The sequence below is a fragment of the Macrobrachium nipponense genome, chromosome 9 (assembly GCF_015104395.2).
Source record: "Macrobrachium nipponense isolate FS-2020 chromosome 9, ASM1510439v2, whole genome shotgun sequence".
In the NCBI taxonomy this organism is placed as follows: Eukaryota; Metazoa; Arthropoda; class Malacostraca; order Decapoda; family Palaemonidae; genus Macrobrachium; species Macrobrachium nipponense.
The window spans coordinates 107,352,736-107,367,735 of record NC_061110.1 but is presented as its reverse complement, the minus strand read 5'-3'; the positions used below and the strand labels follow the sequence as shown (position 1 = coordinate 107,367,735).

The window sequence follows — 15,000 nt, the reverse complement described above, 5'->3', positions numbered from 1 at the left end:
TCCAGACCACCCCGGACACCAACCCCCTCCCTGGAACGGGCCTGGTTGGATGCCATGTGTTTGCTGGTCATCTACAAGCTACGCAAGCAGGTATTAAACTCCATTCGCAATTTCTTACTTTGCTCTATATTTTCATGAAATAGTAACTTTGGCAAAACACGAAGAAAAGAAATATGAACGGAATAATTTACTTACGTTTGCGACGCACTCGAAAGAACCCATTTTCCCGTCCATTTCGGCCTATTGTATCACTGATGAAGGTTCAAGTAAAGTACTTCCCGTATGTGTGTCCTCTTTACCAGTGGTTGAAAGGTAAGACACTAAGATCTGAGTCTCGAACGAAGAAAAAGCCACGAGCCACAATCCTTAGCGTAAACACGAAACTGATATTTCATAACCGATTTTGGCCTATTTAGAATGGCAGGGCTGGGGGGTATAATAGGCGGGGTTAAGATAGCCTTAATCCTGTCCTACCAAAACTATAACGCCACAGGGGTCATTTCAAACGTTTTCCCGCCCATCTCAACCATTTCTATAGCCATGTTTAACCTGCATGGAAAGTCAATTCCTTCACGACAAGATATCTGTTTAAGAGCTGTTTCAAGCACAAGAATGAAAAATTGTTAGAAATAGAAAACTTGCTAAATGTTGTACAGAAATGATTCGTTCCTCCATGCATTTCTAAGGGGAAGGATTCGTGTAATGGAAGATGATTGGAGGACATGCCGGAGTGCCTTGATTGGCTGAGCCATTATTCCTCCCTGAGACAATTGGACACACCACATGAATCTGTTTCAGCTACACCTCTTTCCTACCAATATATAAAAAAAATTACTGCACTTTTTGCATTCATTATGTTATGTGCGTGTAATAAAAAATATCAGCTCATATATTCTGTTAGAGCATAAGACGATACTTCAATTCTGGTTGCTTGATAAAAAAGGAAGCAGCAAATCACACTTTGTGACTTCTTCATTTTGTACTAGATATCAAATGAAGAATTTTATGTCAGTAACAACAGGACTCATTTAACGACTGGAAGCGTAAATTTTCATTTAGTGATATTTTCACGGCGGACATTATTGTTTAAACAGCAACGTGACTTCGTATGATCCTTCATCCATTCTGTGCACTGAAACGAAAAACGATAAGTTCCCTTTGAATCAGCTGATTCAATATAGCACTTCTACATATTTTCTGCAAGTCTTAATTTCTGCCAACACACACACACACACACACACACACACACAAACAGTAAAAAAGGTGGGTGGGGGCAGGTGGTGTTTTCATTGAAATACTATGAATATATGCTCAGAATATACTTCTTCTTCTTCTTCCAAGCTTTAACCCATTTTTATATGGGGTAGCCGTTGTGAATGAGTCGTCTCCATTGATTTTTGTCCTATGCATCGTTCTCGTTAATACCTTTCCATAACATATCTTCCCCTACACAATCACTCCATCTCTTTCTTGGTCTTCCCTTCTTCCTTCTACCCCGCACTTCCATTTCCATCGTATGTCTTCCAACATGATGTTCCTCTCTACACAACAGGTGTCCATACCAGAATATATAGTAGATAATATTATAAGTCAGACTGTATTTGATAGAACATATCTTGTTCACTTTGAGCATTTTGTAAATGGAATCATATGTTTACGAATAAAATACAAGCTACTCCGTAAATCAGGCAAAGGAAAGTTAAAAGCCATGAGAATTTATTCTTTCATTTGTTGGTAACATATAAGCTATAAGATAGCAACCAATAACCAGATGGCACTGCATATGCTCTTAAAAAGTTACATTTAATTAAAGCTTTATATTTAATGAGGCAACAATATTGGGAATGCATGAGAAATAATTTTTCATTAAATAATTGTGTTACAGTGCAAAGCAAAAAGAAATTACAGGGGCCGACCATTCCACGTAGTACATTTTTATAGTATTAGCTGTTTTCTCTTTAGTTTTGTGTCATAATGTACTCCTAACTTCAGTTGTATTTCTTTAAAAAAAACTTTGCTGTATTTTAGGAAAACGAGTACAAATTTGATGTTCCTATAGAGAAAAAGTAATTAAAATGTGCATGACAATTTCTTTGACAGTTTATAAACCAAGAACGGAAACATGCTGATATTTGGAGCACCAGAAAAATATATAAACGGAGATGAGAGACCTCGTCTCCAATGGTACTGAAAAATACAAAGTATAAAAAATCTGAGAAAAAAAAACGAAGACTGTTAAGATGGCAACTGGGGTAAACCAGTTAAGGAAACCAATTTTAAAAGGGCAAGCCAGTACATTTCTCAAAATAAGGAAAGGATAAACAGAGCCTACTTTTATGACCTGTCAATCCTTTTAATCCAGCATTTTCCAGAACAATATGCAGATGTGGAACAACGACTTTGGCAGGATTAAACATATCCTTCGATGGGACCTACCTGGGTAGACATTCTGTTTTACATTTACGTTGTATCTTCGAACAGTTGTTAAATGAAGAAAATAATAGACTAATAAGATAGGATGGGCAAGTGAACATTGGCATGGTAATGAGGTTTTCTAGGCAAGAGGTACTAAATGCACTGAAGAAGATGAAGAATGGGAAGGCAACCGGACCAGGACATGATCCGGGTGGAGGCATGGAAAGCATTAGGAGATGAAGGAGTGGATATACTGTACGATCTTATGATAAAGATCCTTGAACAGGAAAAGATACCAAATGAGTGGCGTGGGAGTATATTGATCCCAATTTTTAAAGGGAAAGGCGATGTCCAAGAGTGTGGTAATTATAGGGGCATTAAATTGATGTCCCACACTTTGAAGATACTGGAAAGGATGATAGATGCTAGACTGAGAGAAGAAGTACAAATAGGTAAAGAGCAGATGGGGATTTATGAAGGGAAGGGGAACAACAGATGGTATATTTTGTCTGAGGCAAATAATGGAGAAATTCGGGGAAAGACAAAGGGACCTACATATGGTATTCATTGACCTTGAAAAGGCTTATGACAGAGTCCCGAGACAAGAGGTATGGAGGAGCTTGAGGGAGAAGATGGTGCCAGAGAAGTATGTGCGATTGATACAAGAGATGTACCGGAATGTATTTACCAGAGTGAGGAGCAGTGTTGGGGAGACAGAAGGTTTTGAGGTGAGAGTAGGATTACACCAGGGGTCGGCTCTGAGCCCATTTATCTTTAACATAGTGATGGATGTTATAATAGAGGAAGTAAGGGAGACAGTACCATGGAACATATTGTATGCGGATGATATTGTTCTGTTGTGCAGAGAGCAGGGAAGATCTGGAAGTGAAATTGGAAAGATGGAGACAAGTATGGAGGACAGAGGAATGAGAATAAGTAGATCCAGACAGAATATATGTGTACCACCACTGAGGGGGATGATAGAGAAAGTATTCAGCTTGGTGGAGAGCAAATAAGGAGAGTTGATAAGTTTAAGTATTTGGATCTTTTGTTAACGCAGGAGGAAGTATGGAAGAAGAAGTAAAACATCGGGTACAGGCAGGCTGGAACAACTGGAGAGCGGCTTCGGGAGTTCTTTGTGACAAAAGAGTGCCGCTTAGGTTAAAAGGAAAATTTCACAAGACGGTGGTAAGAACAGCAATGCTGTATGGTACGGAAACAGCAAGCATGAGAAAAGCAGAGCGGAAGAAGATGGATGTGGCAGAAATGAGAATGCTTAGGTGGATGTCTGGGGTAACAAGAATGGATAGGATCAGAAATGACTACATAAGGGGGTCAACTAAGGTGGTGGAAGTATCAAAGAAAGTGCAGGAGGGGAGGCTGAGATGGTATGGACACCTGTTGAGGAGAGATGAGGACCACGCTGGGAGACATACTATGGGAGTGGAGGTGCAAGGAAGAAGAAAGAGAGGGAGACCAAGAAAGAGATGGAAGGACTGTGTGAGAGGAGATTTACATGAGAAGGGAATTGATGAGGCAGAAGCGCAAGATAGAAATAGATGGAAACGGCTCATCCGAAACGGCGACCCCATATAAAAAATGGGAAAAAGCTGGGAAGAAGAAGTTGTATCTTTAAGCCGGAAATGAATAACACATATGACTCAGACAGTCTCCGTGTCTTTTTTGAAATAAAAGAAACAGAAGGAGAGAAAGAAAATAGTGAACGATGAGGAGTTCATTTTATTCCCGTAAGAGCCAATGTTTTTCGAAGGACTTTTTGACCATCTTTATCAGCGTCGCCGACTGACTTGGCCTCACGGATTAGTGAAGGATTCATATGGTCAGGCATCTCTACAAATCTAGCCTCCTTGGGTAGACCCCAGCTTAGACCCAGGGTCTAGAGATTAGATCGTGAGTTGGCCATTCTTTGTGGCCATGACTTAATCGGATCATCGCCATCTTAAATTCCCAGTAGACCGGTAAAGGCGGATTCCAGAATCTTCCATCTTGTTCGGACAACTATTCTTGCGAGAAACAGTTCAGCTTCACTCTCACAATGATGATGAAACTGTACGATGAAACTGTTCAACCAATAAAAGAGAAAAAAAAATGTTTTTATGATACTTCAAACAATGACTTTTGTTCTTAACATTCCTCTTTTGATAACCAGCGCTGATCACAATGGGAATTATTTTCCAGATATCACATGTATGAAGAAATTAAGTCGTATCATTTTTCTTTTTTTCTTAACTAAACACAATTTTCGGGTCTTATGCTCTCAGTCTAACACAAATTAACATTTTGGATAAAACTCCTATTGCTTTGAACTTCCTCCGATTTTTCTACTATGGCAAATACTCCTCTTGCTTCACTCTACGATTTTTTTTTTTTCGTTTTCAAAACTAAACGAGAGACAGCAGAAAGAAAAACTACCACAAGTTTATTTTTTTAAAACAACAGCCCATCACCTACAATTGCTATAGCTCTTTGCAGGTAAATACCCATCCCTTTATATATATATATATATATATATATATATATATATATATATATATATATATATATATATATATATATATATGTATGTATATATATAAAATTTTCTTTCATTTTTAGTGTTTGGGAATGTGGACGGTTGTCTCTCCTTGGTAAATAGTGACAAAGAAATTCTCGTCACAAAATTGGGTGATCAACTACAGCGATTCCACACATTAAAAAAAAGGTTAGTTTTGCTAATCATTTTTTTTTTTACTTCTCATTCCATTTTTCACCCCCACCCCCCCCCAGCCCCCGGCTTTCCATCCTCTTCCCCCCCACCCCTGCTTTAGGACGGCTGACACGTTGCGAAACGGTACTTGGAGCTTCTCTGACATTCATGATTTATGTGGCGAGCTTCGAATTCAGTTTTCTTCTCTCTTGGGTCACCTAAATGACCTATTTTCAACACTTGATCACCAAGAACTCATTGAAATATATCGTCTATTCCAAAATATTTATTGACATTATCATATGGAATATAAAATCTGAAATTATTTTCGATTTGTTCCCAGGTGTATGCGAACTTCAGTTATAAATCAAGGGAATTTCAGCCAATGTACCATTTCAGAGCATAAATTTCTGTGTGATCTCTAAAGAGAAAAGACTTGTACACCATTACAATATTTCTTTTTTTGTTGCAGAACCTTAATTATTGCTTTCCTCATGATAAACGGCTTTGTTTGTCTGAGTTTCCAAATACGTATATATGTCAATGCAGCTATATTCAGTTTTTTTTATTTTTGAATTAATGAAATCCAACCAATATCCTGCCAACACCTAACGACTTTAGTGATAAGATAAATCGTGTTTTGAAAGGCATAGTCTAAGGATTTTTTTTCTTTTTCTTTTTTTTTTTTTTTTTTTTTTTAGAAAATGTGAAAGTAACCTCTTGTATACTCGTTGTACTCATAAAAAGTATATTAAAAAGGAATGACAAGTCATAACTATCTGTCAACATTTACAATGCGCAGCAATAACAAGAAAGCATCAGTGTTTTTTATCTTCAAATTAATTTTCCAAGAAAAATATGAAAGCAGATAATGACCACAGTCTTCCTTCTCTCATTCTATCAAGACTGTATAAGACAAAAGCCCAAAAACACAGTCCACTGGTTTTGAATGACTCCTCGTGCAAAGACAAGGACAGCAGAAGTACATTATTTGAACACTGAGCTACTCCTCCTATAATTTATAATTTCTTCCAGGAATTAATACTCTTTCGTGCCAAGAAAATTAGCAAAATTAATCTAAATTAAACTTAAGGAATATCCTCATCAAAATTGATTAGGTTATTTTCGATGGCTCACTGTATGCATACAAATTAATGCTCGTTGATGAAACAATATCTTTCTGAACGATATATCAATAGTATGCTAACGAATCTAAGTCCAAATGCAAGCGTGTATTAAACTTCATTAACATTTATGAACAAGCAAGGGAAGTGCACTAATAACATGGCAAAATTTCCTGCATCGTATCATTCGAGACATTCAGATATTCCCAGCCTTAAATTTTCCTAGAGCTTACCCTAAGCTGGGAGATATGTCCAAGTATTACCTTCATTATCATAGCATACTTCATATGCTATAAATCATAAAACCATAGTCGATAAAAAAAAAAATTATTAAAAACTCTACGTAATGATAGCTGCCCCTCACAATTTACGTGAAAAAAACCCACCCAGCTTTAGTTTCCATATATAACCTACAAAAATTCAAAACGACTATTTTCTGGGTGTATTCATAGAGGAAGATAACTACTTGGAAAAAGAAACAGACAATAATGCGAGTTTGGGGATCTATATTTAAGACAGTTTAAGAAAACAAAATCAACACAAAGTAGAAACAATATCGACATCCCATTTCTTTCATTCTCTTCCATATAAGAAGATCCTTATCAAATCAATAGATTCTATAGTGAGTGAGGGTCTATAAAAAGATATAGATCATAATATAGTTTACATGCAATTTAAATACAAGTAGTACATGTTAGCAAATCTACGAGGTTATACATAAATATGTACTCATACTTATCACAGTCAATATCATTTCAAAACATAGTGTGTGCTTCTACTAGTATTATATATATATATACTATATATATATATATTATATATATATATATATATTATATATATATTATACAATTAGATAGATATAAATATATATATCAATATAGATATTATATATAGATATTAGAAAAGAAAAATAACTTGCACCCATACATACACTGACACTAGAATATAGCTTCCATACAAACACAATTATTATATATTAGAGAATCTTCGAGGTTATAGTTAACTTTGTACAGATAATGATTACATAGCCAATGTAAATTCAAAACAAATATACAAGAAATTTTCTAAATACAAGCACATTTAATGTATACATCATGTCACAGAGATCCAGCATTACCGATGCACAAAATGTCCATCACATCAGTGGATGTCTACAAACTTCACAAGTCTGGAAGGCAAGACATCCTTGTAAGGAATCCCATGTCTCCGAATGCTCGCTGCAGCCAGGCATTGCAAAGAGGTGTGACGAACAACATTCACCAGTTGAGAAACAGGCTGCCCTCGGGAAGCTCTCAAAGACGCAAAAGTTTGCCCCTGACTATTCGTTGCGTCTAAGTGAGCCCCACCCGACAAGAGGGCATCTACCGCATCTTTGGGACACACTTTATTCATGGCGAGTTCGTGGAGGGGCGTGTTACCTTCGTGGTCTGTGACACTAGGATCACAGCCAATCTCTAACAGAAGGTCTACGATTTCGGTTTTGGGAGTGACAGACGCCGGTATTATCGAATCCTCAACGTCCATATAATTTCTTGAGCAAGCCATGTGCAGCAGAGTCGAACCCGAGGAATTCCTGGGATTCAACTTCACCAGTTTGTACAATGCTTCTTTCACCGTCTCCCACTGAGATTTTGTGAGGCCAGGCTGTATTCTTATAAACGGTAGTAATAAATGCAAAGCTATATTCATAAACCGGCGAGGGTTAAACTCACGTTTCATCCTTACATGATCGTCAGCATTATTTAATGAAGAAATAAATAGTTCTATTTCTATTACGACTCTATCAAATACACACATAAAATCATCAAAATATTCCCTCGGGTTATAATTCCCGATACGGGCGTTCTCACTGTTTGCCATGAATCCAAACAAGCCAACGAACGACTCGAAATGAAACATCCTACTCTGCTTTAGTGGATGTAGATGATTGCGTTGTGTATCGATGGCGTGAACCCACAAGTCAATGCACATCTTGAAAGCACCTTCATCTACATAATCAAACCCCATTTCCCTAATACTCGTCATTGTTTGCATGTGACCGGAACCTAAAACCCTTTCCATCACGAGAAGCGACTGCAAATGAATTTCCTCAGGGTCTAATTCTATATCTTCTAATTCCTGCAAGGTGGTGACCTCACTGAAGTCCTATTGTGAGTACTGACAAATTATCCTCAGATTTTGGATAAATCAGGGCGCCGTTAACATACCTGGAAATATATTCCAACATTTTAGGTTTGTAACACAGGAAAAAACACAACTGTAGTTAGCCAAGACAACAAAGAATAGATCAGTGCAGTCGATCCATACTATGCGATGCAAAATGAAAAGGCTCGTATGATCAATGAATCAATGATGAAATCATAAGAGCGTCTCATGAAAAACTTACCTCTGACTCATTGCTGATGTCCAGTAGTTGATTGTAGTGACCATATCTTCCGTTTCGATGAAAAGGGAAGCTCCAAGTAGCTCCAATGCATCGATTTTTTCTCTTATAGTTATCAAATCATCTCTGGTCACTAGATATTCTACCATGTCCTTGTAACCGCGACTGCTTGCAACCAGCAAGGGTTTTATTTCTGGTAAGGGAAGACAATGAGAACAAAACATTTATAGCTTTGCCTTGTTTCATATTTATATCACTAGAATAGAGTTAGGTACATCTTGCAAACACCGAAAACTATCAGTTCTTTGTTCAAAACCGAAAAAAAAAATATTTGATGTAATATTAATCAACTTATCACATGCCAGCATTCGAAACCACATCTGTCAAGTTCAGAATAAGATTTCGATATCTGTAAACAGAAGAATCTAAAACAGGACTCACCAGTGCTGTCAGCATCCATCAGAGCGTTGTGGTCCAGCAACGCTTTCATGACCTCCACATGGCCTGCTTCTGAGCAGTAATGCAGTGCGCTTTTCCCGTTTTTATTTTTATTGTTCACATCAGCACCAGCATCTAAGAGGCACTTGACAATTTCCAAATAGCCGTAGAAGGAAGCTATCATCAGAGAAGTGACAGAGCTTTCATTAGTAGCATCAATATCTGGAAAAAATATACCGATGAATAAGAGCCAAAGCAAGAATTGGGATATCTGGATTTGGGATATCTATAACTGCATTGCAGTAGACAACAAAATATAGCACTTGATGTGAGCAAGCTTTAGCGAACATCAGCCCAAGCAATATATAACAAAGCAGAAACTCACCTGCTCCGTGTTGCACAAGCAGTCTGACAGTATGGAGGTGGCCTTGCTCACATGCTGCTCGCAACGGAGAGCTTTCGAAAGTAGTAACGCCATTTGGATTAGCCCCTTTGGAAAGGAGAAATTCAACTATCCGGTAGTGGCCTTTAATACTAGCACACCATAAAGCACGCACTCCAGGTACAGGAATTCCTCGGACTGCAACTGCAAAGAGAAACAATCCAATTATACGTCTGATGCTGCAAATTACCTTCTATGTAAAATGTCAAAGCACTCTCTCTCAGACCATTGTAGTTTTCAAACATTATCTCAGTACAGTGGGTCAGAGAAAGCTGACTTTCGAAGACCATCAAGAATGACATACCTGTGCCCAGTTCTTCGATGTGTGCATTTTGGGATTCAACGAGGAATCTGACGAAGTTTTCATGTCCACGAAGAGCTGCATTGCACAAAAAAGAACGTTCTTCCTCCTTGGCCTCCTCATGGCAGTGCTCAGTGCCCGATGGAGATGACTGAAAATACACCGTACAAGAATGAGATAAACAAAATTAATGCGGCTTCATCAACAGCAACAACAACAACAATAATAATAATAATAATAATAATAATATAATAATAATAATAATAATAATAATAATATATCATAGGAACACTAGGCACAATCCTTAGCTCTCTGAAAAGGAACCTAGAAAAACAAATGCCGAAGTAGCTCCAGGACTTATACAGAAGAGTGTGCTACTAGAAACAGCGCACAAAATGAGAAAAGTGATGGACTCGAAGAAGCAGGAGGCAAACCGGAACCCCACACTAAAAAAGAATGACGCACAGTCAAATAGGATGACTATGATAGACAAAAGTAATCAATAAATAATAATAATAAAAATAATAATGAAAATAAAAATAATAATAATAATAATAATAATAATAATAATAATAATAATAATAATAATAATAACAGAGAGGACGGAATGGGTAGAAAAGATTAGACAATGGATGGAGCCAGATACAGAGAGAACAAAGATCCCCTCCATGAAAGCTAACAACACCAAGAAATTAAGGGAGAAAACAAGTGAGGTCAATGAAATACTGGGCATAATACACACCACCAGTATCACAGAAACAAATAACTTGGTATATGCAGGAGCAAGACTAGTAGCAGAACTGATGGGGATTCGAACACCAACACCACCAGCACAACCAACCCAACAGAAACAAACAGCAACCTCCTTGGAAAAGGCGCCTGGAAAAGCAAATCATGGTGATGAGATCTGACTTGAGTAAACTGAAAGAGATGGCAGAAAAAAAGGCTAAGAAGTAAGAAAACAAGGGAGGAACTCAACGAGAAATACAAAGTACAAGAGAGGGGACTAAACAACACAATAGAAGATGTAAAACAGAGGCTTAAGGCCAAAGCACATAAGATCCAACGGTACATGAACAGGAATAAGGGATACCAACAGAACAAACTATTCGGAACCAACCAGAAAAGACTATACAGCCAACTAAGAGGGGAAGACAACCACCCAGAAATTCCCGAAGCCGAACCAAGTAAGAGACTCTGGGAAAACATATGGAGTAAACCGGTATCACACAACAAACATGCAACATGGCTCCAGGAAGTCAAGTAAGAAGAAACAGGGAGAATAAAACAATATCAGTTAAGAAATACTCATAGCAGCATGAGTCCTGAAATGGAGAAACAATTCCACAGTTATGTATATGAACAATATTTAAAGATAAATCTGTACAGAGAACTGTGCATTTCTTTTTTTCAATATCAGCATTACTGTTAATAAGTTGATGTCTCAAAGAGTACTCGTATAATCTTGATGACATACATTCTCTGTGTGGTCACAATATGCGCACGAAGATTCTCGTTAAAAAACAGTGCATTCAGAGAGAAACTTCTCTCGGCGGGTGAAATACATTAAAATGATGGCCTATGTGCCATAATTGCGGAGTATTGTATACATTTCTTTGAACTATTTCACTGCCTTTCTATTCAAATCATAGCTTTCAAATACATAAATAATCACGTTTAGAGTATTCTACCCGATACCGATAAAACAAAGTGAATGGATATGTAGAAATAATAGTCTTGCTGGTGAACATGGGAATAACAGTAGAAGCTATTTCGTGTCGAATAATAACGGAAATATTTATCGCATTGGCTATTTGCTGAATTCTTGTAGACCTTCTTTGTAATTATTGAAAATCAGCTAGTTAACAGTTTCGTAAATGAACCAAACAAAAACTTCTTATCTTGAATTATTTTCAATGTGACTTGGAGTCCAAATGGTGTCCGGTGATCCATGATCAGAAACAAACGGAAAAGTGACAATAGAAATCAGAGAGAAAAAAAAAAAAACAGGTGTGAGAATAACTATCGTAAGGTAAAGGAGAATGAAAAAGTTATATGTCTTCGTTTCGGGGCAGAAGAAAATAGAAATTTCACTGCATGTGTATGAGGTATGTGCTTGATAGCTGTCTTTCAAGTGAGCAATGGTCAAATTCATATTAATGGAGATTACTTAAATTATTAAGATATAAATGAAAAATAAAACAATACAAGAGGAAAATTTCTACGCGAATAATTTAGAATGAGAAAAACGGCAAAACGTTTTAAAACCATCAACAACAAAAGTTTTTAAGCAGAAGAATATCATTATCTCATCGATTCGGGAAAATCTGAGAGAAATGATTACAAGTTGCAAAAAAAAAAGTGATATAAAGAATAAAAACCCAAACCCAAAGACAATCATTGTAGGGAGCGAAAAGAAAAAAGAACGAAAAAATTATTAATTCGATGACGAAGATAATATAATATTGAAAAAGGAATCTATGTCCAAGGAATCTGGTAAAAAAAAAGAAAATGGCAAAGACTAAGGGATGAATCTTTACTTCATAATACTCAGAATGACAAGTTAAAGATTGCTGTCAATGACAAAGACGAAGACTTTGAAGTCTGTTACTAACAAATTCACACATATCAGTAAAATACATTAATGGCCGAAGTTGAAAACTGAAAACGAAGAATTTAGCAAAACCGGAACGGTATTTGGAAGCCTGTGTTTTCAGTGTTGAAATAATTTACTGTTATAAAGGTGAATTTTTAATGAACAACAATGCAGTCACGACATCGTCTATGCTTTCTTAGAGATAAGCTTTTAATACATACATAAAAAAAACTAGTAGAATAACCAAAGAGTTGGAAGGACCATAGGTTGAAATACTAATTCAGAAAAGACAAAACTGATACTTTGCAAGGGTAGACTATGACCAAAATCCAAGATGCTCAGACGACACGAAATTATAGAAAATAATTTCAGGGGAAAATGACTCATCAGAACAATATTTAGACAGGAATCCATATACCAAAAATATGGTACAAATTCTTAGATTTCAAAAGCTGTGACTCTTGAAAATCTAAGACCAGAGGGATGAATCACGCCATAAAATGAACAGAAATTGGTACTAACAAGTACAAGTTTTTAGAGCTGAATATATCCACTGTAGAAGCAGGTGTGATAATTTGATAAGTTTTTTCAAATTAGAGAATCTGGGATGAGCTGGAAATATGTATAAGGAACTAGGATGGCCAATGTACGGTAAAGACCGCAGATTGAAAGACCCTGATCAGAGAAAGATGAAAGATGTTAATTTCCCAGCACAAATCAAGACAAATGTGCGAAGAGGAAGAAAGGAATAAAATAAATTCAAAATAAATGAGAAATTCTTATTTTAAACCCCTCAGCAAAAAGAAATTAATACCGTACTGAAAAAATTAACACCGAGCAACCAGAACACAACATATCTTGATATTCCTTATTTTTCAAGAGACTCACAAACAAGAATAGGACCAAATGAGCCTTGAACATTATTATCACCCGAACATACGAGAAAGTGACAAAAATGACGTCAAAGTTCAAGAATAAATCCTACAAATATTTCAAAACATAACAGATATAACACATTCGACTTTTTGTAACTCGCAATACTGCACCAAAGTCAGCCTAGGAAAAATCCAAACGTGAAACTAAATTTACAACCCGAGAAATATTAAAAAAAAAAAGAGCAACAAAATCCAAGCTAAATGAAAATCTCTCACATCAAAAGTCAAAATAAGGAATACAGATGTGCAAATAGTGAGTAAATGCTTATGTGTGGATTTCTGTACTTTTCATAGCCATCAGAGACCTTAGTTTTTTGTTAGAAGCACCTATTAAGGAATATCTGAGAGATCAAATACTGAATGTGGTGTAGCGAATCAGGATTATGTCCTGAGTAACTGAACAGTTAATAAAAAATACTTAAATACAGATAAGCTATGAAGGTTTGTATACAACGACCCAATCAATAAGGCTAAACTACTAATATGAGTTATCATATTTACTAACAAAATTATTTGCTCAAGACATTACAGGCTTTGATTAACATAGCTTAAATGGACATCTCTTTAACGAAGAAGTTCAACGCACATCTTGACACAGTAAAGTCTCAACATTGAAAAAGTCACTCTTAGAATTAAAAAGATCCCGGCAAAGCTTCAATAATAAACTCAACATTTAACTTTTCCAAAAAAAAACAATGTCTGGACAAAATTTGACCCAAGATTACAGGTTCCTTGAGTAAACTTTATATTTGTTAAAATATAACTGTAGGGTCCTACTGATTACACTACCTAAATGGTGAACTTTTTTCGAAAGTATGTAAACCTGTAACAACAAAATATTCTTCCCTGAAAAACACGTGCTAAACCAAATCAAAACATGAAGAAAATGAACATACTCGTAATTTCGTATTGTTTTTTGTTTTTGTTTCACATAAAATATTCTCCCTGGCAAAAACTGAAAAGATATGTTAATGTCATTTACCTCTGTGCTGTATACGAAAGAATTCGCGTTCCCGTCCATTTCGGAGTCTTTTATCACTGATGGAAGTTCAGGACTGAGAGAGCCACGTATCACCACACTTGGAGAAAAGACGAAACTGAGATTTTTGACAATTCTGGCCTATTTATGACGGCAGGACTCGGAAGGAGGCGGGGTTGAAATATCCTTAATCCTTAGACCAGTGGCTACCCAAGATGCTATTCACGTTACGGAATTCTTTTCAGCCGCTTGCCCGCCCATCTCGACCATTTCTAGCACTGTTTGACCTGTAATAAAAGTAAATTGCTTATAGACAAAAAATAAACTTGTTTCATAGATCCACCAAGCTAAATAAATGGACGTACCATGATTAGAAATTATAAAAAAAATGAACACTAGCTGAAGAATTTGTAATATAATAAATTCATTCCTGTATCCATTTCTTGGGGAATGATTCATGCAGAAGCAAGACGATGGGAGTACATGACTGAGTGCCCTAATTGGCTGAGCCAGGTATGCCTCTTGAAGACAATTGGTCAAACCATATGAATCTGTTTCTGCCCCACCTCCTTCCAGCCTGTCATAGGCTGACGATATAGAAGAAAAATAAGCATATTCACCTTATGTTTCCGTTTAAGTAATGAATGATAGCGTTTAAATATGCCTGTGTGTGTATG

The 15,000-nt window shown here is 36.6% G+C and overlaps 2 protein-coding genes across 2 annotated transcripts; both read right to left on the bottom strand.

Moving 5' to 3' along the window:
• Window positions 1-7,389: 7,389 nt before the first annotated feature.
• On the bottom strand, window positions 7,390-8,256 carry LOC135218193 (protein fem-1 homolog A-like). The gene has a single exon (XM_064254345.1). It carries the CDS (start codon window positions 8,254-8,256, stop codon window positions 7,390-7,392), a length of 867 nt encoding a protein of 288 aa, XP_064110415.1.
• Window positions 8,257-8,383: 127 nt separating this feature from the next.
• LOC135218192 (protein fem-1 homolog C-like) lies at window positions 8,384-9,802 on the bottom strand. Its single transcript, XM_064254344.1, has 5 exons — window positions 9,769-9,802; window positions 9,456-9,656; window positions 9,074-9,292; window positions 8,636-8,825; window positions 8,384-8,456 (listed from the first exon to the last, which is right to left on the bottom strand). Exons 1-5 carry the CDS (start codon window positions 9,800-9,802, stop codon window positions 8,384-8,386), a joined length of 717 nt encoding a protein of 238 aa, XP_064110414.1.
• Between the last annotated feature and the right edge of the window lie 5,198 nt (window positions 9,803-15,000).

Bases quoted from the DNA above. Each gene is read 5' to 3' on its own strand.
- LOC135218192 (XM_064254344.1), bottom strand. From the start codon at position 9,802: ATGGTCTTCGAAAGTCAGCTTTCTCTGACCCACT. The intron at 9,657-9,768 runs GTACTGAGATAA...TTCTCTTTGCAG, and splicing joins TCAGCTTTCTCTGACCCACT to TTGCAGTCCGAGGAATTCCT. The intron at 8,826-9,073 runs GTGAGTCCTGTT...TTCCCTTACCAG, and splicing joins GATGGATGCTGACAGCACTG to AAATAAAACCCTTGCTGGTT.
- LOC135218193 (XM_064254345.1), bottom strand. From the start codon at position 8,256: ATGGGGTTTGATTATGTAGATGAAGGTGCTTTCAAGATGTGCATTGAC.